This window comes from Tupaia chinensis, unplaced genomic scaffold (assembly GCF_000334495.1).
Source record: "Tupaia chinensis unplaced genomic scaffold, TupChi_1.0 Scaffold147433_1, whole genome shotgun sequence".
In the NCBI taxonomy this organism is placed as follows: Eukaryota; Metazoa; Chordata; class Mammalia; order Scandentia; family Tupaiidae; genus Tupaia; species Tupaia belangeri.
The window spans coordinates 1,921,024-1,946,828 of record NW_006207284.1 but is presented as its reverse complement, the minus strand read 5'-3'; the positions used below and the strand labels follow the sequence as shown (position 1 = coordinate 1,946,828).

Here is a 25,805-nt window from a genome sequence, read left to right as displayed (position 1 = left end):
TGAGTTTTAAGCCATCGGGTCCGGGATGCGAACCGTGGTAGACTACGTGGGAGTCCAGCGACATAGCCATTACGCTAACTGCTGGTTCCCTCTTCCTAATTCTTGAAGTTCAATCTGAGCGTTCAAGAGTGTGCAGAAGGAGGTGATCTGGAATCTCTTTGCTGTTCCGTTTTTATCCCTTTGTGCAGCAGATTTAGTGGGTACTGAGGGGTATGTTAACCCTAGTAGTATTTGGACGTTTGCCTATGGTTCTCTTAGATTTGTCTAGAAACACAGTGAATAAAGATTGAGGAGCAGAGTGATGAGATAAAAGTAAAAGAAAAGGAAACGGGGGGGGGAGGGGAAGAAAGAGAAAAGGAAGGGAAAAAAATACCCCCCAAATTTTTTTTAAAAACAGCAAAAAATTTAAGAAGTATTAGTTCTGAGCAGCAATGATGGAGTTGTCTTCTGAAGGCCTGTCCCTTGCCTCTCCTGGAAGGGAGGGGAAAGGGGATCATTAGCAAGATAAAGGAGGAACTGAAAGCCAAGAGAATACTTTACCTTAAAAAATTTTAAAAAGGAAAAATTACCAAAAGATGAGAAGACAAAGAGACAGAGACAGAGACAGAGAGAAAGCTAGAGGGCCTCCCTACCACTCGAGTTTGGGGGCTGGAGGCTGAATTATCAGTAGAAAATCTTCATTTCTCTTTTTTCCCTGAAATCACTAGTTCTCCACTTTTTCTTCTCTCCTGAGAAAGAAGCTGTTTCGAGGGCTAGCCACGGCCATGCATACAGGCTGAGCCTAAGGCCTTCTCAGAACTGGAGAAATGCTGGCAGCAGTCCTTGCCTTTGGCTTTCAGGAGTTCACATTTGGAAGTATTCTAGTTTCATGGTGCCCAGTGGCACAAAAAGAGATCAGAAGATTCCCGATAGAACAGTGGGACTTCTTTTGCCAGACAAGCATTCATTCATTCAATGGATCTTTGTTGAATGCTTGGTCTACCCATTACCATGTGCCCAGAAGAAAGATGCTGGCAAGAATGGGGGCAGTGGCAGGGTCATCTTCATGAAATAGTTTTCCTCTTGGCCTCTCCAACATTACACTCCTATCCTCCTACACAATAACCACTCCTGAGTCCTCTTCATCACTGGCTCAATCCCCTGACCTTTTCTCTCCGAGGCGAGAGCAGACCTTAGGTGGTCTCAACTATTCATGACTTAGGTACTAGCTGAAGATCCCAGTCTATAACACAGGCCCTACCCATTGTCTTAAACTCCAAATGTATAGAACCACCACTTGGGTATTGTACTAGTTTTCTTTTGCTGTACAACAAATTACTCCAAAATCCAGTAGATTAAAATAAACAGATATCTCATACTGTTTCTGAGGGTCAGTAACCTGGAGGCAGCATGGTGAGGCAGCTAGGGATGGGGGATGGGGGTCGTGATGGTCCAGGTCCCAGCTCATTCATGTGGCTATAGGAAGAACCCTGTTCATCACCATGAGGGCCTTTCCCTGAGTCCTGCAATTGACTTCACCTGAGCAAGTGACCAGAGAGAGCACACATGCGCACAAAACAGAAGTTACAACAATGTCTTTTATAATGTAATCTTGGGTAGAAGTTCATCTTGGAAGTGACATACCAACATTTCTTACATAGTCTGTTGGTCACAGAGACCAATCCTGGTACAGTGTGGGTGGAGGGTATGCGTGTGATTCCCAGAAGCAGGAGGCAGGGGTCACTGGGGACCAGGGTGACTACTATAGATATCTAATTGATATCTGAAAAGTAACATGTCTTAAATGAAAACGTACTTCCATTACATCTCTCAGATTCCTCTTTTACTCAGGTCCTAGTCCTTTAGTCATCCTCACTCTGCCTTCCTCGTACCTTCAGGGAAACCAAAAGCAAATTCTTTGTACTCGGCCTTAAAAATATATACCAAGTATGATCATTTCCCCCTGCCTACTGCTACCTCTCTCCAAACTGGCACTGTCCTAACTCACTTCTCTGTTTCCACTCACTTCTGCAGCCTGTTCTCCACCAAGCAGACAGGTGAGGGGTTCTAAATGTTACAGCACAACACTCATCGGGTTCAGAACTCTCCACTGGCTGCCCCTTTAAAGGCCCACCTTTGGCCCACCTGTGATGCTGCAGTGGGGTGCTGCTGTGAGATGCTGGAGCCACATGGGAGGAGCCCAGGTTTAGATCCTGGGACAACCTGAAGGCACAGGGCACTCAGCAACCTGTGATCCCGACAGACTAGGGTAGGAGAATCCCAGTTGGGGGTACCTCTGCCCACCCCACCTTAAAAGAACATACTTAAGAAAAAACATAAAACTCCCAAAGTATTATGTCATCTGGCCTTTGTCCTCCTTTCTTTCCAATCTCTTTTCTTTTTCTTGCCTTCACTTACTTCAGCCACCCTGGCTTTTGTTTTGTGCCACCCCCCCCCTCCAACATATCAAGTGTGCTCCCAGTGTGTGGAGTCATCTCTGGTGCCTCTAATCACAAGGCTGCTTTTTGCTGTATTTAGTCTTTGCTCAGTGTCATTACCCTCTCTCCCCGTAGACAGTTTGACACTTGGTATCCCTGACTGCTGTCTCCATGAGGCTAGATCTTCCACTCATTCTGTTCAATCCTCTCTCCCCAGAGCCCAAGAGGATACTTGGCCCAGTGCAGCCACTCAATATTTGCTGAAGAGGCAGGCAGATGGTGTAGTGGTTAAAGGCACTGGTCTCCCACATGGCCGACCGTGGTTTGAGTCCTGGACCTGGTGGCTTGCTTTCTCACTTTTCCTTTCTCTCTCTCTCTTTGGTCAAATTAAAAATAAATAACAAATGGAATATTCTTTTAAAAAAATATTTGCTGGAATAATGAATGAGATATAAACGCAGATGCATGGAGTTTTAAAAACTCTGAATAACCTGAGTTATTACAGTGGTATAAGAGTGGATGGTATAGGAGGTCCCCCAAAGGGAAGACATTCCATATTGGTTCTACAAGCATTTGTGTACATCATTAAAGCAGAGTACAAAGTACAGAGGAGAATTTTTTTAAAAGAAAGAAAAAGATAAAACTGCAGCCTTCCTTCCAAAGATATGTATCTATTGGACCGTTGGGCATATTTGCATAGAAAAATATGTCATGACTTTCTCAATGACCTAACATTTCCTTCTTCTCTTCATTCAATCTGCCCTGCTTTAGTGTGGTTCTTCTAAAGCATACCATGTTACTCTACTTAAAATCCTTCAATGACTCACTACTGCCCTGAAAATGAAGCCCAAACTCTTTGCTGTGGCTTGACCATGTTCATTTCTTGCCCCTTCCTACTCCAGTTCCTACATCTCAGTCAAACAGAAATGCTGGCTCTTTCTCAGACATACATCTTGTTTCCACGTTTCTGTTCACTATTTCCTCTGCTTAGCACACCGTGCCTGCCCCTCCTGTCAGTTAGCTGTGGCTACACAGCACACATATCTGCCTCATTCTCAGCAAGATCCTCCAGGTAGGTCCTCGGCCAGAAGGCAAGGAAGGCCCCAACGCACAAAGACTTCTCAATGAATGAAGGACCAGATTCTCTGTGATAAATGTTGACCTTTCAGTTCACACAGTTGAGTTGATGGTGTTCTACATTTTATGGCAACATCACATATCATTCCCATCTGACAGGAAGATGTGGAAAGGAGAGTTTGTTCAGTTTGTTTTATCTTCGTTGTAATACAGAACCTGACACAAAGTAGGAAGTTGAAAATGTGCAATAAACACATAACCATGAAATAAATAAATAGAATGGGGTAATTGCTTTTAAAAGGCAAAAAGAGGGCCAGGAGGTGGTATGAAGGTTAAGGCACTGGATTTCACATTCTGATTGCCATGGTTTGAGTCCCAAACCCAGCAACTTGAGAATCATACTCAGCACATGTGCATGTGTGTCCAAAAATTCCAGGAAGAAAACGAGGAGAAGTGATTACGGTGTGACCATCCCCTCTAGGGGTGATTTCTCACTCTCTCTCTCTCTGGTGTGTGTGTGTGTCCCCTATAGCAAAAACTATAAATAAAATAGTACAAAGAATGTTTTCAAGACCACTGCTTTGCAAGACTCCATAGACTGCAAATCATTAGGGAGCTATGAGAATCATTAAAGCAGAGTACAAAGTACAGAGGAGAATTTTTTTAAAAGAAAGAAAAAGATAAAACTGCAGCCTTCCTTCCAAAGATATGTATCTATTGGACCGTTGGGCATATTTGCATAGAAAAATATGTCATGACTTTCTCAATGACCTAACATTTCCTTCTTCTCTTCATTCAATCTGCCCTGCTTTAGTGTGGTTCTTCTAAAGCATACCATGTTACTCTACTTAAAATCCTTCAATGACTCACTACTGCCCTGAAAATGAAGCCCAAACTCTTTGCTGTGGCTTGACCATGTTCATTTCTTGCCCCTTCCTACTCCAGTTCCTACATCTCAGTCAAACAGAAATGCTGGCTCTTTCTCAGACATACATCTTGTTTCCACGTTTCTGTTCACTATTTCCTCTGCTTAGCACACCGTGCCTGCCCCTCCTGTCAGTTAGCTGTGGCTACACAGCACACATATCTGCCTCATTCTCAGCAAGATCCTCCAGGTAGGTCCTCGGCCAGAAGGCAAGGAAGGCCCCAACGCACAAAGACTTCTCAATGAATGAAGGACCAGATTCTCTGTGATAAATGTTGACCTTTCAGTTCACACAGTTGAGTTGATGGTGTTCTACATTTTATGGCAACATCACATATCATTCCCATCTGACAGGAAGATGTGGAAAGGAGAGTTTGTTCAGTTTGTTTTATCTTCGTTGTAATACAGAACCTGACACAAAGTAGGAAGTTGAAAATGTGCAATAAACACATAACCATGAAATAAATAAATAGAATGGGGTAATTGCTTTTAAAAGGCAAAAAGAGGGCCAGGAGGTGGTATGAAGGTTAAGGCACTGGATTTCACATTCTGATTGCCATGGTTTGAGTCCCAAACCCAGCAACTTGAGAATCATACTCAGCACATGTGCATGTGTGTCCAAAAATTCCAGGAAGAAAACGAGGAGAAGTGATTACGGTGTGACCATCCCCTCTAGGGGTGATTTCTCACTCTCTCTCTCTCTGGTGTGTGTGTGTGTCCCCTATAGCAAAAACTATAAATAAAATAGTACAAAGAATGTTTTCAAGACCACTGCTTTGCAAGACTCCATAGACTGCAAATCATTAGGGAGATATGAGACAGCATGAAATAAGTGAAATAAGATTGAAATGCCCGTCAGATGGGGAGAAAATAAGAAAATTAGCCACAGAAAGCAACACGCTCCTTTTTATTAAATTCAAAATATCTTCTTAAAGTCCAACCACTCCTTTGAAGAATTTTTCTTTTGTTATTAACTTCCTCATTAGAATGCAGACAAATTCTGTCCTTGAAAGAAATGTCTTCTACTTGGTCCAGCACTCAGTCCTCAGGCCTGCATCTGCATGGTTTAGCAGCAGCAGTGAAGTCCAGCATCTCAGAGAAAGGCTTCGTGAAGCCTCGAGATCAAACAGGGCCTCCTCTACTTCGTGTGTGTGTGTGTGTGTGTGTGTGTGTGAGAGAGAGAGACACCTATATATGTATACATTTATGTGTGTATAAGCATACTATATATGTAGTATATGTGTGTATATATATATATTTTTACAAAAATAATATAACAGGGTCTGCAGAGCGCTATCAATTCTTTGAAGTTACACAGGCAATGTTTATGCTTTACATATAATCATTTTTTTTACTTTGCATCAAAGTGGAAAATTTAGGCCTAAAAATAAGATTAAAACAGAGGCCACAGGGCCACACATACTTACTAGGGCTTGATCCTCACATAACTAGAAATAGGGTGCTGCTATGCTTACACTAGCTATTACCCATCCCCACAGATCATTTTAACTAAAATACAAAAGCAAAACAGAGCATTAAAATAATATTCTATTCATTACATTAGCACATATATCCAATTACACTAGCTGCATGATAGCCTCTGTACCAAGGCTGTACTTCCTGCGTGTGTTCATTTCTACCGCCTCACATAGAGGGCCCAGCCAGCAGCCACAGAGAAGGAACACATGCTTCTATACGGCAAGAAAAAGGAGGACAGCACTTTGCAGGCTAATTAACTTATATGGTGATGAAAAAGCAAGTAGGAAAAAAAAAATCTTACAAGATATATAAAAAAACAATGTGCAGTGACATTTAATATACAGTTTTATCAGAAGGAATACATTTAGGTGACAGTTACATGGAACAACAGAAACTATGCAAAATCTTCGCTTCCCCCTAGAATATTAAAAATGCTCATCAAAAGTTTATTAGTATAATAAAGATGACCACCAGGTGATTGAATAAACAATATAGAATGTCATGTAATATTTTAAAAACACAGATTCTGGGACTAGAAACTACCACCAAAATATCCAGAAATCTGAGTTAATAGATACTCTATTTTGTATACTTGATACTAGTAAATATAACCATTAAGTGTTTATAGAGACTATGAAGGCAAGGCAGTAGCCTAGAGGGCATCATGAAAGAGAATAAAATGAACGTTATCCTGCCAGAGTGAATGCAGAGAGCTCCTGCTGCTTCTGTTTTATTTTTCTCCCCATAAACCAAAGGCCATTTCTCCGAGGCAGAAATCTTTCAATAGCTCAATCCCATCTCCTCTGAAGTCGATCAGGTGCTGGTATGACTCCTGTTCACTCACTGAGCAGGGCCCTCTCCCTGACCTCTCAGGTTCTCCCTGGCTCACCTGCCCTATTGTAGGAGGCAGCACTGTCTCCTTATGCCAGTGATGAGGTAATGCCGGAAGACTTAGAAGAAGGAGGTATCTGATGAAAAGGCACCCGCAAGCCTAAAATCCTCTTTGGTGAGAACACTGTACATCCGCTGCGGCAGAGCTTTAGAGTAGGGAGCAGGGCGTGGCACAGTGGTGCGCAAAATGAGCTCCCGGCCAGCAGGAGGGGGGAAGTCTGACACGGAGTTCTGCCTTCTTTCCTCAGGGGAGCCCATCCTCTTCACTTCCTCCTCTGGTAGAGCCATGGCTGCAGCCTTGAACAGAATCAGATGCTAAATTAAAAAGCAAGTCAAATGCTAAAAAGATATTTTTGAACGACAAGTGAAGAAACAGGATAAATACATACAAATGTCCTGCATTACTCGGTAATGCAGTCAGCTCTATGTTGTGAATACTCAAAAAAAAGAAAAGAAAAGAAAAGAAAAGAAAAGAAAAGAAAAGAAAAGAAAAAAGAAAAGAAAAGGCAAGAAGCTTGAAACACTGCACGAGCAGCCAGCTTGGTGACAGAGACAGGCATGATGACGGCCAGGCAATCTGCTTTGCAAAGTGAGGGCTGTATCAGACATCTAATGAAAAGGGGTCACAGAGCTGTCCTGGGGGCTGTACATTTCCTCTAGCAGCGACCTGATTCCAAGGCTGATCTCCTCCGTCCAGTAAGGAGCAGTTTCTCCCCAGGGTCTGGAAGGATGATTTTATCTTGGCTCTAAATCATTTCTTCCTAAGATTCATTTGCCAAATTAAATTGAGGGCACTGGTTGTGTTTGCTGGGCAGCTAATGTGATGCAGACATGAGAGGGGTCCATATAGCAATGGCCACAAGAGATAAGTGCTCAATATTAAAGGTATCTATTTTTTCATTAAAATGACATTAAAAAGATATTCAATCAGAGCCTTCATTTTTTCACTTGATCACTATCCCTTTTTCATAACCTTAATTTGGAAAAAAAAATATTGTTTTGGCAAAGGTCATAACAACCCCATTCGGTAAAAATCCCAATTACCCTCATTTTATACACGAGGACATTGAAGACTTAGAAGATAAGTGACTCTAGAATGCGCAGCTTATAAATTGGGGAGCTAGGATTTAAATCCACAGACACGTAATTCCAAAGCCTGTGCTCTTTTAACCACACTTAGCTGCTAAAAACATCTCGTTCCATCTTGAAAGTTCTTCTTGAGCATTCCAGCCCAAATTCCCAAAATGTTGTCCTGGTACAAGAAAGAATTAGGCCAGTGAGAATGTTGTTTTAAATATACTTTGCTGGCCCTTTTGGCTCTCTGAGTAGTATGGGACTGTTGATAGAAATAAGGGCCTTATGAAAAAGTGCCAAAAAGGGAGCCAAGATCAATTTTCTAAAAAATATTGGTATGACATGAAAGCACCTGCTATGTTCAGCATAAGAAATACTGGGAAAACACTGGTCACCAGGACTGAAGGAACCAAAATTGCATCTGACAGCCTTATGGGTTGTGTGTTTGTAGCGAGCCTTGGGATCTGCAGAATGATGAAGTCATGTTTAGGAAATTCAACCTAATTACTGAGGATGTTTAGGGCAAAAACTGTCTGACTAACTTCCATGGCATGGATCTTACCCAGGATAACATGTGTTCCATGGTCAAAAGATGACAGACCACGACTGAAGCTCATATTGATGTCAAGACTACCGATGGTTATTTGTTTTGTCTCCTCTGTGTTGGGTTTACTAAAAAACACAATTGCAGGGCTGGCAGGTGGCGTGGTGGTTAAGGGTGCTGGACTCCCACATGGCCGACCACAGTTGGAGTCCAGGACCTGGCAGCTTGCTTTCTCACTTTCCTCTTCTCTCTCTCTTTCTCTTACTCTGTCCTTCTCTGTCAAATTAAAATAAATAAATAAATAAATAAATAAATAAAAGTAAATATGGATATGGAAGCCTCTTATTGTCAGCATTAGCAGGTCTTCCAAATCCCAAATAAGATAACGAAAACCATGATGCAGGAGGTGCCAAACAAATGACTGGAAAGAAGTGGTCAATACACAGATTCCAGACAGCACTGGGGAAGACACGAAAAAGGCTGCCAATCTACCTACCTTCTCCATGATGTCCTGATCGCATCAGGAAAGTAAAACTGCTGAAGAAGCCCAGGTTTGAACTGGGAAAACTCATGGATCTTCATGGCAAAGGAAGTAGCTCTGGAGAAGCTACTGGGGATGAGCCGGGCACTAAAGTTGAATGAGCTGATGGATATGAACCACCAGTCCAAGAATCTGTTAAATTTCAGACTTCGAATAGTGACAACTAAAAAGTCCTATTTGTGAAAATAAATAAATAAATACACTTTGCTGTCCAACTGACTTCCCCTCTGTAGAACACTGGTGGAAATTCCTTCTTCATTCGGCAAACTCTCCCTGGCTTGCTCTGACCCACTCACCTAAGTACTGGCAAAGCAGAGGCACATAAGATGCACCATAACCAAAGGCCTCAGCAAGCTTAGTCTAGTTGGAAAGACAGTCTAGAAAATAAATGCCGCAACCATTTTGGAGTGACCTCAAGAATGGAATGGAGGGCTAGCAGGCGGCATGGTGGTTAAAGCGCTGGACTCCGACATAGCAGTTTGGACCTGGAGGGCTTGAGAATCATGCTGGGCACAAGTGCGTGTGCCCAAAATCCCAGGAGCAAAGTGGAGGAGAAGGGATTGCATCATGGCCATCCTCCCTGAAGGGTGATTTCTCACTTTTCCCCTAACTAGCTTTCTCTAGAGAACACATGTACCCTATGGCCAAAACCTTAAAAAAAAAGAAAAGAAAAGAAAAGAAAAGAAAAGAAAAGAAAAGAAAAGAAAAGAAAAGAAAAGAAAAGAAAAGAAAAGAAAAGAAAAGAAAAGAAAAGAAAAGAAAAGAAAAGAAAAGAAAAGAAAAGAAAAGAAAAGAAAAAAGAAAAGAAAAGAAAAGGCAAGAAGCTTGAAACACTGCACGAGCAGCCAGCTTGGTGACAGAGACAGGCATGATGACGGCCAGGCAATCTGCTTTGCAAAGTGAGGGCTGTATCAGACATCTAATGAAAAGGGGTCACAGAGCTGTCCTGGGGGCTGTACATTTCCTCGAGCAGCGACCTGATTCCAAGGCTGATCTCCTCCGTCCAGTAAGGAGCAGTTTCTCCCCAGGGTCTGGAAGGATGATTTTATCTTGGCTCTAAATCATTTCTTCCTAAGATTCATTTGCCAAATTAAATTGAGGGCACTGGTTGTGTTTGCTGGGCAGCTAATGTGATGCAGACATGAGAGGGGTCCATATAGCAATGGCCACAAGAGATAAGTGCTCAATATTAAAGGTATCTATTTTTTCATTAAAATGACATTAAAAAGATATTCAATCAGAGCCTTCATTTTTTCACTTGATCACTATCCCTTTTTCATAACCTTAATTTGGAAAAAAAAATATTGTTTTGGCAAAGGAAACATGAAATCATGTTAAGCTAGACATCAGCAGAAAGGTATGCCCAACCCAGACTATTCAAAGAAGTTGTTAGTTTTAATGGCCTTATGAAGTTAGAGGGATGGGAAAGAACAGAGACTATGAGGGACAAAAGCTATTTTGTTACCTCATCGGAAGATTCAGTCAGCTTGAGAAAGGGTGAAAAAAGAAACAGTGATGAAAGAGAAACAAGCAAGATGGCTTTAAAAGGGCTAGACAAGAGATTGAGATTATTTCAGAGACAGCGTGCACTACATAAAGAACATGATCCTGTCAAAAGATCAAAAGAATATTCAAGACAAAGTCACACCACATACAACACACCCAAATGTCAAACAGCGTAGACATACCCCACACTACTCATGCATCTGACAGCTCAACAGGTTACATGCAGTGTCATTTAATGGGGAAATGATTTCACAAAACCTTAACTCTTTTTTTGAAGACTCAACATGCTGTTGGATTGTCAGTAAAATCATGACACACTTTTGCATAGCAAAATACATGTCTGTCCTGACAATCTAATAAAAAACGTGTTCATGACTTGAACAATAAATAATCCAGTGAATATAAGAGTAGGTATCTAAGAGTTATTCAGTTAGCAAGACTGAAACAAAATCTAATCAGTCATGTGTTTGCTGAATTCCACTTAAATACATACCAGACACATACAATCATGATCAAGTTTATGATAATTTATAATTTTAAGAAAAAGTTGAAAATACGCAATTTACTATGCTATAAAAATTCTCAATGAAATTTCATAACTTTGTAAAAAATATGTTAAAATCTTGAATTATTAATAAAGTTGATGCAAGTATCAGTTAATTATTAAAATAAAAGTTACATGAATAAGCTTCAGAAATTTACCGGTTAACCATAATAAAGAAAGGAAGGCTACTTCCATTTTGCAGAAAGTAATTTTGCTTAACTATTCAAAACAAGTAACACTCTCAGCACTAAAAATATAAATACTTCAGATTTTAAATCCTCTTAACGCACAAATTTTTTTTACAAAAATGATGGAGGAAAGAGCTTTTGCAATGTGAGGAAAATTCATATTGGTGGTAACAGGGAAATGTACTTGCAAGCTTATGGGTAGTGAGCTGGCAAAGTTATCATAGGATATGAAGACAAACTCAGTTCTTGGTTTCATCTCAGAGACAAAAACAAAATAAATCAAAGCAAGCATCTATTGTTTTCTAGGAGTCTAATTTATAAGGAAATATGATATTTGACTTTTAATTTGAAATTCTTAAGTGTAGGGAGCTACCCCATAAATAATTTCAGTTTTCAGCTCTAGCTAAAAATTCACATCTGAATATTTGGCTGTGATTCTGAATACATTCACTAGATGTACTTCAGATCAACTTTAACAGAGATTATGAAATTGTTATTCCATATGTAAACCCACGGAAATTCTTTCTCTTATCTGATTCTGAGAATTAAACTCTTAAAACTGGGTCATTCCAGGTAAGAGAAACCCTGAATCAGGATCCCTAATATTAATGAGCCCTGCAACAAGGATCATTTGTGAATGCCAGCACCTCTTACACATAACCAAGGTTATATTATATAACTTTAAAACCTTTACATGTACTAGTAGAGATAATAATGAAGATAATTTTTCAGACTGGGCTTTCTTTCTGTGCTGAAACTTAAGTGGTTTCTTTTATTATTATTATTATTTTCATTCATCCATCTATTTTAATTTTGACCACAGAGAAAGCGAAAGCAAGCCACCAGGTTCAAGACTTGAACCATGGTGTAGGAATGCCCAGTGCCTTAACCACCATGCCACCTGCTAGCCTTCATGAAACTTAAGTTTTCGTGGACCTAAAAATCTATAATCTTCCTTCTTTCTAAGAAGCCTCTGAAGTTTGATCTTTTCACCATTACAAAACTAGTTAGACATGGGAACCAGCAGTTAGCATAATGGCTATGTCGCTGGACTCCCACGTAGTCGACCGTGGTTCGTGTCCTGGACCCGGTGGCTTAAAACTCACGCCGGGCGCATGTGCGTGCGTGCCCAAGATCCCGAGAGGAGAATGGAGGAGAAGGGATTGCGGCGTGACCATCCCCCCTGGGGGGTGATTTCTCGCTTTCTGTCTCTATGTCTCTCTCTGTCTGGCGAGCGCACGCGCCCTACAGTGAAAATCTCTCCAAAAAAAAAAAAAAAACTAGTTAGACTTACAATTCAAGCTGAGTGGGAATCCACTTTTAAAGTACATTGGATTTACAGATGGTAAAACTAACCTCTATTCTACCTTGAAAGTAATAAACATATTCTCTGCAGCACAGCACAGGCCATTGCTATCAAAGTCCCTGCCAGTTTCTGTAGCAATGGACTTCAGACTCTTTTAATTTCTTAACTTTAGAGCCTAAGATATCCTTATCATTTTACTTACTTTACTTTAAAACATGTTGGAGAGCAAATGGGTCTCAAAAACTCAGAAGTCACAGAAGCATTGTTTCTTGTGTTCAAGCCCAGTGACTTAGCTCAGTGGCTGTACAATCAGCCATGCGGGGGGATCAAGACAGCCTCTTCCCAAGTCGAGGTTGGAGAGGTCATGGTTAAGAGTCAAACAGGAATCTCACCTACCCTCTGGGCACTGACGAACAGCTTGTGGATGATCCTGCCGGCATGTCCTCTTCCTGCACCAGTGACCAATACTTCAGGCTGCTCCAATAGGCAACTCACAAATCTAGGAAAGAGAAGCAATATAGGATGGAAACCAAGCTGCTCAGGCCACTTTGTGCCCATCTTCCCAGATGGGTTTTGTTGACAAATCCTCAAATTGATATGAGCTAAACCTACCAACGTTGGAGTGGAAATTTAAAATAGGCTAGATTGACATTTGGAATTAAAACTAACTCAACTGACAATCTTACTACTTTGTCAGCTGTCTCCACAAAATTTTTAAAAGTCTATCTCTGTCAAAGTGTAAGAAGAAATACTCAGCCTAATTTTTTTTTTAGACTAGAGGCTTATAAACTACTATCGGAAGTAAACATTGTTGGACAATAGAAACCAAATTTTATTTTTCCAGTAAAGCAATGATTCATATTCGTTTTTGTTTACTTAAGCTGTATATGATTAAAATATAACTTGTGCTGGATAAAGTCACGATTGTAATCTGTGCCATTATGTGCTAGAAACACTGTGCTTTCAAGAATATCACAGATTAGGTCTTGTAGGACTGACAGAGCCAAAGGCACAGAGCCACCAGTACCACCTGCTCCCTAATCCATACTGCTATTTTAGAAACAACTCCCTTGATTACAGCCTATTTTTCTCATTTAAAAGGAAGGAATTTTTAAGAGTAAAAGTAGACTGGGAGAAAATTTCACTTAATAAAAGAGATAAAATTCAAACAAGAACTTGTTAAAGATATGTCATATAGCATTAATTATTTAGCATCAATAATTCATTTTCTCATGGAAAGTCTGATGACAATTTAAAAATTATAACAAACTCAAGCTGCAGAACAAGGTAATTTAGAAACACTTTATCACCTGGTAAAGTAACATTGTCCTTTTAAATAACACAGCCAAAAACAAAAAGAATAGACAAGGACTAACAGAGACACAGGCTCCCTTAGGAACAGTGTGTCCCACAAAGAGGAAAAGACTGTTCCAATCACTGCCTCATTTGAGAGAAGCCATTTGGTCACTCAAAACACAGTTTAGGCTACATAGATGTGCACCTTGGCTATCACAAATAAAATGAATAATTAGGATTAGAGATCAGAGAGTTTCTTAATCGCTGACACTGGTCAAGACAGAGGGGGCTGAAAGCAAGTTTCTGAGCACTGTGAGTAAGAAGGTCAATAGCGCCTCCACAGGCGACTTCAGGTACAGCATCTTCAAGAGCAAGCAAAGGAATCCCTAGAGAAAGTGGGTCTGGTGAACTGTTTCTAAAAGTAGGTGGAATGGAAACACCAACAGATACTCAGAGAAAAGGTCAAATCCTATGATAATTAAATTTCTCTGTCTCTAGTCAATGCCTATTTCAAATAATATATGAATACTACAAAAAGGTCTCGATCTTCTATTACAATTTTTCTAAAAAGAGTGGTGGCTTTTCCCATCACCAACAAAACATAAAACCAAATAGCAATTACCTTTCAAGATCTTCCTTTTCTTCTTCTTGTTCACATTTCTCAGTTCCAAATTTGGCTTTTAGTGACCGGGCTCTAGCAATTATAGCTTCCACACTAGTAATTTGATGGATGATTTCCTAACAGTGGGAAAGGAAGAGATGTACATTGAAAGACAGCAAAAAAGCAAAGCCTACAAAAACAGCATCTCTAAAATAATTACTGCCAAGTGGGGAAAATACCTGGCAAGATTCTGATACTACTTCACACTTACTTCCAATTTCTTGTCTTCTGGATTGGGGAAGTGCAGAACTTTACTGGAATGGGATACTATCTGCTTTATAATCTTCTTAACCGAAGAAATATTTTCCAGACTTTCTATTTTTAAAAAGATCAAAGCCGTCATTAAATAAATTAAGTAAAATATACTTTTATTTTGGAAATGAACTAATGACTCATCAAAGAAGACATTTACCTTCTTCCTTTACCTTGAGTACAGCTGCATGAATCACACAAGGCAACAGGTGCCGAGCTAGGTCTGCAGGTTTCTGGATGGCCAGATAGTGCAGCACCTGAGAGGGTGTGACAGCCACAGGATCAGCACAGGCACAGGGCACACGATCCCAGCCAGACCACTCAGCTCACATCCCGGACAAGAGGGCGAAGAGCTTTCTTCTCTTCTTTTAGTACCTACCTGACTCCCCAGGTAAGGAACAACTATGTCTGAAGGTAAGAATAATGTTCCTGAGAGCACTAAGAACCTCAATCTTCAATAATCATAAATATTTCCCCTTTTTTTTTTCAGCTTCCATACGCTATATTGGATCATCAGAAAAGTCATGACACATTTTTGCATAGAAAAATACTGACTTTTCTGACAATCCAATATAAGTGAATTAGAAAATACAAAGAAAATTAAAAACATATATAAAGTACACTACTGAGTGGTAACAATGATTAGCAGTGGAGCATTTTCATTCTGGAATTTTGTAAGGCGCAGAATACATGTGATATTGTACAGCAAGGTGATGACAGTTACTAATGACGTATTCTTGAAAAATATAGAATGGATGCTCTCACCATAAAAATGATAATTATGTGAGGTAATGTTAATTATCTAGCTTTAACCGTCAACATTGTAGGATAAAACCATACAATGTTATCTGTCAATTTAAAAAAAATAGAAAATTCAAAATTTTTTGAAAATGTACATAGTACATTAAGGGCACTATTATTAAAGATATAAAATAACTCATTTGTAATCTCCTTTTCTCCCTTTTTCTTTTCATTTACTTTCTTAAAAAAATATGCCAGGAGATGCATGTGCTTGCCAGAGATGGGGAGAGAAGAGAAAGCAACCCCAATGGGGTATGGTCACATCACAATCCCTTCTCCATTTCTCCACCCTGTTGGGATTTTGAGCACGTACGCACACGTACCCAGCCTGTTTTCCAAGTCGCCAGGTGTGGGATTTGGAACCACATGGTCAGCCATATGGGGTGTGTCTGTCTCCCTTAACCACCAGGCTATGGGGCCAGCCCTCCTCATCTGTTTGTTTGGTTTTTTTTTTACTTTCTTAAGGAATTTTTAAAAAATAATTATTATTTTATTTATTATTATTATTATTTAATTTCACCAGAGAGAGAGGGAGAGAGGGAAAGTAGGAAAGTCAGCTGCCAGGTCCAGGACTTAAACTACAGTTGGCCATGTAGAAGTTTAGTGCCTTAACCACCATGCCACTTGCTAGTCCCACCTCATCTGGTTTTGATCACTGTGTGTCTCTCCCTGTTCTTTGGCTGTGTGTACACACTATAGACATATATTTTCTTCTAATTTCAAAGTAAATTGCATCCATCATGTTCCTTATCTCTAAATACTTCAGTGTGTATTTCCTAAAATTAAGAATATTTTCTTATATAATCAGAACTTATTTTGATTATATAAAGCAAAGTAAATTAAACAGTTATAAAATAGTCTTAATCTAACCCACCATCTTTATTACAATTTTGTCAACTGACCCAGTAAGGTCTTTTATAAACAATGTCTACCACTAGTACAGGATCTAGTTAAGGACCATGTTGCCTTCAGTGGTCAAGCACTTTAATTGCAATTCATCTGGAATGGTTTTTCAGTCTGTCTTATAATGTTAACACCGACATTTTAGTATGGTCTGCCCTTCATCTCCCCACCTTGGTAAGCTAAATTACATACTTCATTTAGATGTCTTTAGTTTTTAAAAACTGAGATATAATTCACATACTGTAAAATAATGTACCACTTTAAAATAGACACATCATTGGTTTTTAGCATATTTACAAGGTCACATAACCAGCAGCATTATTGATTCCAGATGATTTTAATCACATTGAAAAGAAACCCAATACTCAATAGTAGTTACTCCCAAATCCTGGGCCTTCCCTATGGCTCCAGTAACACACAACAGCACTCCACTCACTGCCTGCACCATGGTGGCTAGGCTTTTCTTAGTTTTTCATCTAATGTCCTTTTCCTATCCCAAGATTCCATCCAGGATATCACATCATGTGTCATTGTCATTTGTTTAGGCTCCTCTTGGCAATGACACTTTCTCAGACTTCCCTTGTTTTTAATGATCTTGTCAGTTTTAAAAGGTTCTAGTCAGGTATTTTGTAAAAAGTACCTTATTTGGAGTTTATCTGGTGTTTTTCTCATGATTAAACTGGGTTATGAACTTTTTGGAAGACCAAGAGAGGTCTAGTGCCATTTTCATCAAATTATGTCATTACTCTCTCCTTCCTAAAGTATTTCCTTTAATTGGTTTTCTTTTGTTGTTCTTTTTCTAGATTTCTGAGTTAGGAATTTAATTAATCTATTTTCATTCTTTTGTTTGTATTGATATAGGTGTTTCAGGCTATGGACTTTCCTTGATCACTTCTTAATTAAATATATCCTTTATTTTGTTATTTTTCAGAGCTTCTCTAATTTCTCTTTGTATTTTCCCTTTCACCCATGCATTTTATAATAGAAAGTTTTTAAACTCCCAGGTAGAAGGCCTCGGTTTTGTGCTTAATTTCTAGTCTTATTGCTGAGATCAGACTATTGGCTGTAAATAGTTTTATGATGAAACCTACTGTTTTATGTCCTAATATAATATCCATTCTTTGTGACTATTTCATGAAAATTTGAAAAGAAGGTACATGCTCTGTTATCGGGTATAGTGTTTGATATCCATGTAAAAGGTCGACCTAAGTGATTATCTTGTTTAGATTGTTCTTTAGTTTTGTCCACTTAACTGTCCTGTATTGAGAGTAACATGTTAAAAGTCCTTTTTTGGGCTCAGCAGGTGGTATGGTGGGCCCACATGCTATACCTTCACATGGCCAACTACTGTTCGAGTCCTGGACTTGATGGCTTGCTTTCTCACTTTTCCCCTCTCTCTCTCTCTTTCTTTCTCTCTGTCTCTCTCCATATGTGTGTGTACATATTCCCCTGTACCCAGTGAGATCTTTCAATATGTAAATTTGGGTTTTCATGGATTAAAATTTTAAATATTAGTTGTTAGTATTCTGATTTTTCTCCTTCAAGGACATTAATAAAATAATTATTATTCCTATTTTTCTTATCTTTCATTTCTACTACTTTCTCTCCAACTCCTATTACTCTTATCCCATTTTCATTTTTTTAGCTGCCTTATTGCTTTTCTTCAGTGCCTTTTATTCCATTTAAATATTCTCTCTTGAGCCCCTTGCAATTTTGTCTTCATTTTTTTATGTGACTGTTTTTTATTCTAGCTCTGTTCTGAGTCAAATCAGCTATGGTTCCATTTCTTTCTGGGGTTTTTTTTGGTCGATTTCTGCTCAGTTTTAGTATTTCTGAGTACACATGCTTTTTCCTGTACTCTATAATTGTTTGTGGATATCTGATTCAGTTTGGATAATTTTCTTCTGCTTTATGGCCAATTTTCTGAGAAGTAGCTTCATGAGCTAAAATTACCTAGTCTGTGTTTCTTGCTTTTTAAAAGTAGTTTTGTATGGGTGTGGCCTGCTCTTTCCTCTCCCTAGTACTGTCATGCAGCTTGAAGGTGCCGTGCCCTCTGGGGCAGTTTCTTTAATAGACAGTGGGAGCTAGAGGGGGATTATCTTGTTTCTCTTTCGTGTCTGCAGGATCCTTAACTTTCACCTCTCTACTTTTCCTTCACTGCTTTACTTCCAAGGGGTACCATTTCTTCTTCATGTATCTGATTCTCCCCAAGGCTCTACTTTTGTCCTCTTTGTATTTGGTCCCCCTTGCTAGAGCTAGTGCTGTGAACTACCAAGCCCTACTATGTTCAGTATGCTGGCACAGTGTGAGGCTCCTTCTGGTTACTTTGTACTTAGTCTAACTCCTCAGTATTTCTTGGCTCTTTTTCTCAAGACTCCTTACCCCCGCTCACTACATCCAGAGGCTTCCAGTAATGAGAGCTCCACTGACCTTCAGCTTATTTCTCTCCTTGTAATTTGAAGATCACTGTAATCTCTACCTCCTAGTAATGCTAAAGGGATAAATTTATTTATTCTATGTATTGATTTCACAGGAGTTTTTGGTGGGGCTGAAGGAGGTTTCGGAGGATATGCAGGGCAATTTTGTATCAGGCAGGTGCCACTATTCTCCGGAACTCCAAATGTATTATCTTTCATTTCTACTACTTTCTCTCCAACTCCTTTTACTCTTACCCCATTTTCATTTTCTTGGCTGCCTTCTTTCTTGCTAAATGGCTATACCATAATCTATTGAGCCAAACACTTATTTTTGGAAATTTTGGTTGGTTTCTACTTTCATTAAAGAACTTTATTGAAAATCATTTATATACATAGATCTTTGTGTGATCTTTCTCATTATTTCCTTAAAAATTTTTTTTGGTAGGAGAACTGCCAAGACAAAAGATACACCCAGGCTGGCTCCATGGCCAAGTGGTTAAGCAACTGGATCCCATGTGACCAATCACATGGTTTCAGGCCTAGACCCAACAACTTGAGAAACATGTTGGGCACATGTGGTACATGCCCAAATAGAAGAAGAGATGAAAAAAGGGCTGCAGTATGACCATGCCCCATGGGGTATGGTTGCTCACTCCCATGAGCACATGTGCCCTCTGGCAATTTTTAAAAAAAGGAAGAAAGAAAGAAAAGACACGGCCAGCTTTAATGTTTTGACATACACTGCAGGGCAATGTAATGGGAAGCATTCCACATAAACTATGCATGCCTCTCTTGGCCTATTTGCAAATAGCTCTAAAATCTTAAATGTGAATACAAGATATATAAAAAGACTCAGTGAATTTCAATGCTTTGCTTCTCAAGTGTGTCCAAAGCTCTTATGTACTATGATGATTTCTAGAATGCCACAACAATAATCAGTCTAGTATCAGAGACCCAAATACGTACTATGATAATTTCTAAAATGCAACAATAGTTAGTTTAGTAGGAGAGACCCAAACCTCAGTTACCTTTTCTGCTTCCCGGGTATCATCAAAGAGTCTCCTTTGCCTTCTAGCAGGAATTGGTTTAGCTGTTTCCCACGCTTCTACCCACATGTTGCTTGGGATCTTCATTCGGGCACTTAGGTCTCCTTTCAGAATCACATTGCCCTTTTCATCAATCACCTCCTCTTCAATGTAATCCCGGGGTGAATACCACCGCACAAAATCTTCCAGAAAACAACCTGGGTTAGCTGCCTAAAATAAGGCCCAAAATCCCCAGATACAAATAAAAATCAGTTACTGAAAAGTCTACTTGCAAAATCATATTAGTAATTTCACAAAAAGCCTACCATTTTAATATATTATGTAAAATGAATTTGGTTAAAAAAAGGTCAAACATAGTATCAAAATTATTTTATTGTTGCTGTCTCAGTTTTATAGACAAAGAAAACATTTTCATTCAATAAATTTAGAAATAACTTGATGTAACGTGAAAACAATTTTCATTAACAGATTATAATTTACATACCTTAGTTTAAAATTATAGTATAATAATTACTCAATACTTCAAAAAGCAGCAATTAAGCCCAAATCAAGTAAATTAAATAATACACATCACGATGAGAGACGCAATACAACGATGGAAAAGTTCTGCTCTTCTTTTCCTCAATAAATCAATATCAGTACTGCAATAAATATCAGGTAACCTCAAAAATGTTCTATGCAGCTATCAAATTCTTGTGCCTCATATAACAAATCACTATCATATAAATTGGATTTGTGCTGTTAAGGAACTGAGATTTAAATGATTGTTTTTCAGGCTTCTGGAACCAAATTGATTCAGGTTTTATCCAGTGGATAATTTCATAGACTCAACAATGACACATGCCAAAAATCTTTCAGTGATCCTACTTCCTTGCAGAAGTGTCCAGCAATGTACTGGGAGAGTATGAAGGGATGGCGTGAAAACCAAAGTGACAAAAACAGTCTGTCAAATGTGTCCTTTTCTCCTCACTGAGCTCAACAGCTACCAGCTTAACCATCCCTACAATGTAGGAAATCCCCCTTAGGAAATGAAGAATCAAAGGAAGGGCTTTCACAGTCTACAAACAAGAAAATTTCTAAAGGCTAGGCCTGGTCCATGCAACAAATAACTGTTGTGAGCAACACTCAGTGACTTAAAGGATTCATACACAAAGATCTGCATCTTAACAGGTAACACCACATCTACACAAAAATATCTCAAGAAACACATGGCCTTGAGGAGAATTTCAAAAGAAAATAATCTTCAACTCCTGCATTATATTGGGTCATCAAAAAGGTCATGATGCATTTTTGCATAGAAAAACAAAGAAGAAATATGTCACGACCTTTCCGACAACCCAATATATATATATTTTTTTCTTTCTTTTTTTTGAGAGGTTTTTGCTATAGGGCTTGTGCGCTCGCCAGACAGAGAGAGAGAGACAGAGAGACAGAAAGCAAGAAATCACCCCCTAGAGGGGATGGCCACGCCGCAATCCATTCTCCTCTCGGGCTCTTGAGTATACACGCAAACATACCCGGCGTGAGTTTTAAGCCACCGGGTCTGGGACGCGAACCGTAGTCGACTACGGGGGAGTCCAGCGACATAGCCATTATGCTAACTGCTGGTCCCCCGACTACCCAATATATTAAAGAAAGACATTTTACACCAGAATTCTTCCTCCTGATTGTCTGAGGCTGAATATATAGAAACCAGGAGAGAGTCAAGACCCACTTCAGCTATGGCTTATCTCCTTTTCACTGTAGGTACCAAAAGGGCATGCTGCAGAACAGGCTCTGTCCTGAAATTGTGAAGGGTAGGTACTTCAGGAACACATTAGCATCTATCCCAAGCTCTCGGGACCCTCTCAAGGCCAAAATACTAAGTAACCCTACATAAAAAGGGAAAGACAACTATGTCTATTTTAGAGTGACTATATATTTCCTTAAATATATTATCTGAATCCCAAATGGCAGATGTAGAACTTGGCTACTTGAAATACAAACTATTTTCTAGGAGTGTTATTAAAGATTTGTAGGTGCCCAGTTTTGCTGAAGCACAGTATTAAAGGAACTATACAGAACCCTTCCATGTGGGACCATTAAGTTTCTATAGGGAACTTCGCAGTTCCCATTTGGAATTTCCTCTCATATGGGCCTCTGCAAAGACACTGGCAAGACAAGGACAGAGGAAGGTGAAGGCGGTGAGAGTTCAGGTGGAAAACAGCTGCCATGGAGGCTGGGACTTCCCACGGTATACACATACCCTAGGCCAGTTCTCTTTTCTACTGTTCTGGTTTTACACATGCCCTGTGAGACAAATGGCATCTCTATCCACTATACCAACTATTTGTTTTAAAGCAATACATACCTCGTTCTTGTCTCACAGAAGAAAAGAACTTACAGAGTTTCTCTTTTTAGTCCCAAGGAAAATATATAGCTTTTAAGAGATTTTCTAAAACTTTTTTCCTTTTAGTAAAGTCGAGGAAAATAAGCAGGGAATAAAAAAAAATCTCTTACTGTCACTAGGACTGCTAGCAGAGAAGGACGAAAGTGGCATAGTGCTTTGGGGTGTTTGTGTTTCAAAGAATGCACAAGTTTTTCAGAGAAAAATCAAATTCAGCTGGCCTACATAGCACAGAAGCAGAACTTGGAAGAGGCCATCACAGGTAGCAGCAAGTAAAGGAAGAAAGTCTGGGCCTAGGAGACAGGTAGGAGTGCCAGCAAAAGGAAGGAAGCCCAGTGGCCCCCTGTGCTACCCACTGGGGTTTTTAATATATATATAGACTTGTCTTAATGCTCAATAAGAAATCATTCAAAAACAAAAGTCCTTTTTATCTGAGTTTTTTAAGCTAATAAGCCAAATGTCACCAGTTCCTAAGCCTACATGTCTTAGTTATAGATTTGTATCTAAGTCTAAAATATTTTTTTTCAGGTAGCAAATGTCTTACTCATCTAAGTGGCAGCTCTTCTGAAAAACTATCCATGAACCACTCAGGAGTCCATCACCTTTTTGACCTTGCCATCATAAAAGAACATAACACCTAACATGATTACTTATCTCCCTCTACAACATTACCAACTGAGGGTAAACACTTCATTTACTGATCTATTCACAGAGTAAGACACACAGAAGGCACACAGAGGTCACCGAGTAAAGCAACCCACATTAAATCCTAGGGGTTTCCTACAAGACCCACATTAAATTGGCTGAACACATACCAGGAAGAAAGCATGCCAACATACATATAGAAATTATTCAGCTCTCTACTTTCAACCATTAATAACAGACTGGTTCTTTTCCTTTAGAAAGCTTAAGAAACAAGGTTGACTATGTCCTCTGGGGGATGGAGGCAGGGTATTTTAACTACTAACAAAATCCAAATGCTTTTTAAAAGACATATAGGTCTTCCTACTACTTTATAGAGTGACTTGTACAGTTTCATCTCAGAATAGCTCACAATAGACTCCAGAGTTCTAAAGTGTGACCTACCTTAAAAGACTCCATATCTGAGAGCAGACAGGCACTCTGCATGCGTGCTCGAAGGTGAGCCCCTTCTGCCGATGTACCTAATTTAGCTAGAACCTCAGACTGCTCTTCTAGCAGATCTTCTGTCATAGGTGCTGGTTCCTGTGAAGCACAAAAGGACAAAGCTCACAAACAGTCTTTTTTAGCCTAGGCAGAACTATAAAAATAGAATAAAGACAACATTTCAGAAAAGATATACATTAGAAAGAATTCAGAGCAATGCACAAGTTTTTCAAAACTTATATTTTAAAAAGTATCAAATTAAGAAGAATACATATGACTGTCAGGCCTCTTCTTCCTCACAGATAAGATTACCATGTTTTCCTTGACACGAAGTGATACATAAGAGAGGAATTTGGGCCCACTGAACATTTTCCTGCCTTTCAATGATAAGGAAATGAAGTCCTAATACTATTATATATGAGATCTAAAAATGTTCATAGAAAAATAGAATTAACATATGATTTTATTTTGGTATAAAAAATTTTGAAATCTCTTTCTAATGCTTTTGTCATAGTATATACTTCCATGAACTTAAAAGACTTCACCCATTATTTCAACACTAGTTTCAACAAGGATTTTATTATAAATAATGGAAATGGTTCAATTTTTTCTTTTCCCCAAGGGATTTTTGTTTTAGGCACATGCGCTCACCAGACAGGCAGAGACAGAGACACAGAAAGTGATAAGTCACCCTCCAGGGAGGATAGCCATTCCACAATCCTTCCTCCTTCAGTCTCCTCTTGGGATTTTGGGCATGCACATATGCACATGAGCCCAGTGTTGAGTTTTTAAGTCACTGGGTCTGGGACTCGAACCACAGTCAACTATGTGGGAGTCCAGTGATGTAACCATTATGCCATCAGCTGGTCCCAGAAATGGTTCAATATTAGAAAAAAATGTGAGGAATATGCTAGAGCATGTTACAGGATTTACTTGTCATAACAATGAGTCACAGAAAGATTTAGTGCTTCTATATTGGTCATCTCTGGTTATGGAATTACAAGTTTTTTTGTTTTCTGTACAATGATCATACATCACTTTTAATTACCCAACAACTACTAAGTAAAAGTTTCACACCAATGGGCCAGCCAGATGGTGGTTAAGGTGGCGAAGCCCTATGGCCAACTGTGTGTTTCATGGCTAGAATCCCAGACCCAGAGGCTTGAAAACACACTGGGGGATGTATATGCATGTGTTCCCAAAATCCCAGAAGGAGAATGGAAGACAAGGAATTATGGCATGGTCATCCCCCTGGGGCACGCTTTCTCACTTTCCCTCTCCAGTCTCTGCCTATCTCCAGTTAGCATATGTGCCGGAAGACAAATTAAAAGAAGGAAGGAAGGGAAGGAAGGGAGACCAGATAAAGGAAAAGTCTCACACTAATATTCAGGACTGAATAATAATTAGGCAATACAGCATCATGGTTAGGAGCTTAGGCTTCAGAGATAACATGCCTGTGTTTGAATCCGAACTCTGCAACCTTGGACCAGCACTAAATCTTTCTGTGACTCATTGTTATGACAAGTAGATCCTGGAACATGCTCTAGCAGTTAAAGACAAAATACTTAGAATATAAGTTTCATATTCTACGTTTCTTTGACATATTTCAGTGAAGTTTACAAATTACATGAATCTCTGATGAAGAACACCCAAGAACATGAGCCTTCATTCCTTCTATGAAAAGGAGCTATTTTTCATTGGTTTATAATCCTGGAATCATAGGGTAGGAAGAAGGCAGAGGATATTGAGAGAACACTGATTACCCCTCTCACCTGGAACTCCCAAGTCGCCTGCACACAGAGGACATGGCATGGGGATAAGCAGCAAGCAGAATGAGGATCATAGTTTCATATACAAATACACTCCTTTTTTTTTTTTTTGAGAGGTTTTTGTTATAGGGCGCGTGCGCTCGCCAGACAGAGAGAGACAGAGAGACAGAAAGCAAGAAATCACTCCCCGGGGGGGGGGCCACGCCGCAACCCGTTCTCCTCCATTCTCCTCTTGGAATCTTGGGCACGCATGCACACGCGCCTGGCGTGAGTTCAAGCCACCGGGTCCGGGACTCAAACCGTGGTCGACTACGTGGGAGTCCAGCGACATAGCCATTACGCTAACTGCTGGTCCCAAGAATACACTCCTTCTGAATATGCCGACACCTCCTCATATACAGGATCTCACGTGATCACTGCCAAGTGCGTCAGGGCAGGTACAGATGGTGAAACTGAGGTGCAAAATGAAGAAACATGGCTGAAATCACCTAGTTCAAAACTACCAAGTGCTTAACTGAAAAGAGAACCCAGAACATCTGTTCAATACAAGTTTTAAGAACACCAGCTTGGTTCCAGTTCACTAGCGAAGGATCGTCTCGTCAGATTCTCCAGGTTTCTAGTCCTATTCTAGAATACTGAGTAAAAATTTTAAGCTTT

At 39.6% G+C, this 25,805-nt stretch overlaps 1 protein-coding gene across 2 annotated transcripts in view; it reads right to left on the bottom strand.

The window, feature by feature from the left end:
* Positions 1 to 5,311: 5,311 nt before the first annotated feature.
* RAB3GAP1 (RAB3 GTPase activating protein catalytic subunit 1) overlaps positions 5,312 to 25,805 on the bottom strand; it is a 105,139-nt gene continuing 84,645 nt past the window's right edge. The window contains exons 18-24 of one of the 2 annotated variants that reach the window (XM_006169717.3): positions 23,341 to 23,478; positions 19,851 to 20,078; positions 14,862 to 14,958; positions 14,661 to 14,764; positions 14,411 to 14,526; positions 12,889 to 12,991; positions 5,312 to 7,086 (exon numbers count right to left, since the gene is read on the bottom strand). In XM_006169717.3, the coding sequence (XP_006169779.1) occupies positions 6,850 to 7,086; positions 12,889 to 12,991; positions 14,411 to 14,526; positions 14,661 to 14,764; positions 14,862 to 14,958; positions 19,851 to 20,078; positions 23,341 to 23,478 (1,023 nt within the window). In that variant the 3' untranslated portion in view covers positions 5,312 to 6,849. Of the gene's footprint in view, positions 7,087 to 10,386; positions 10,435 to 12,888; positions 12,992 to 14,410; positions 14,527 to 14,660; positions 14,765 to 14,861; positions 14,959 to 19,850; positions 20,079 to 23,340; positions 23,479 to 25,805 lie in introns of those variants that run through there. The other variant, XM_014584660.1, reaches the window with a different exon arrangement.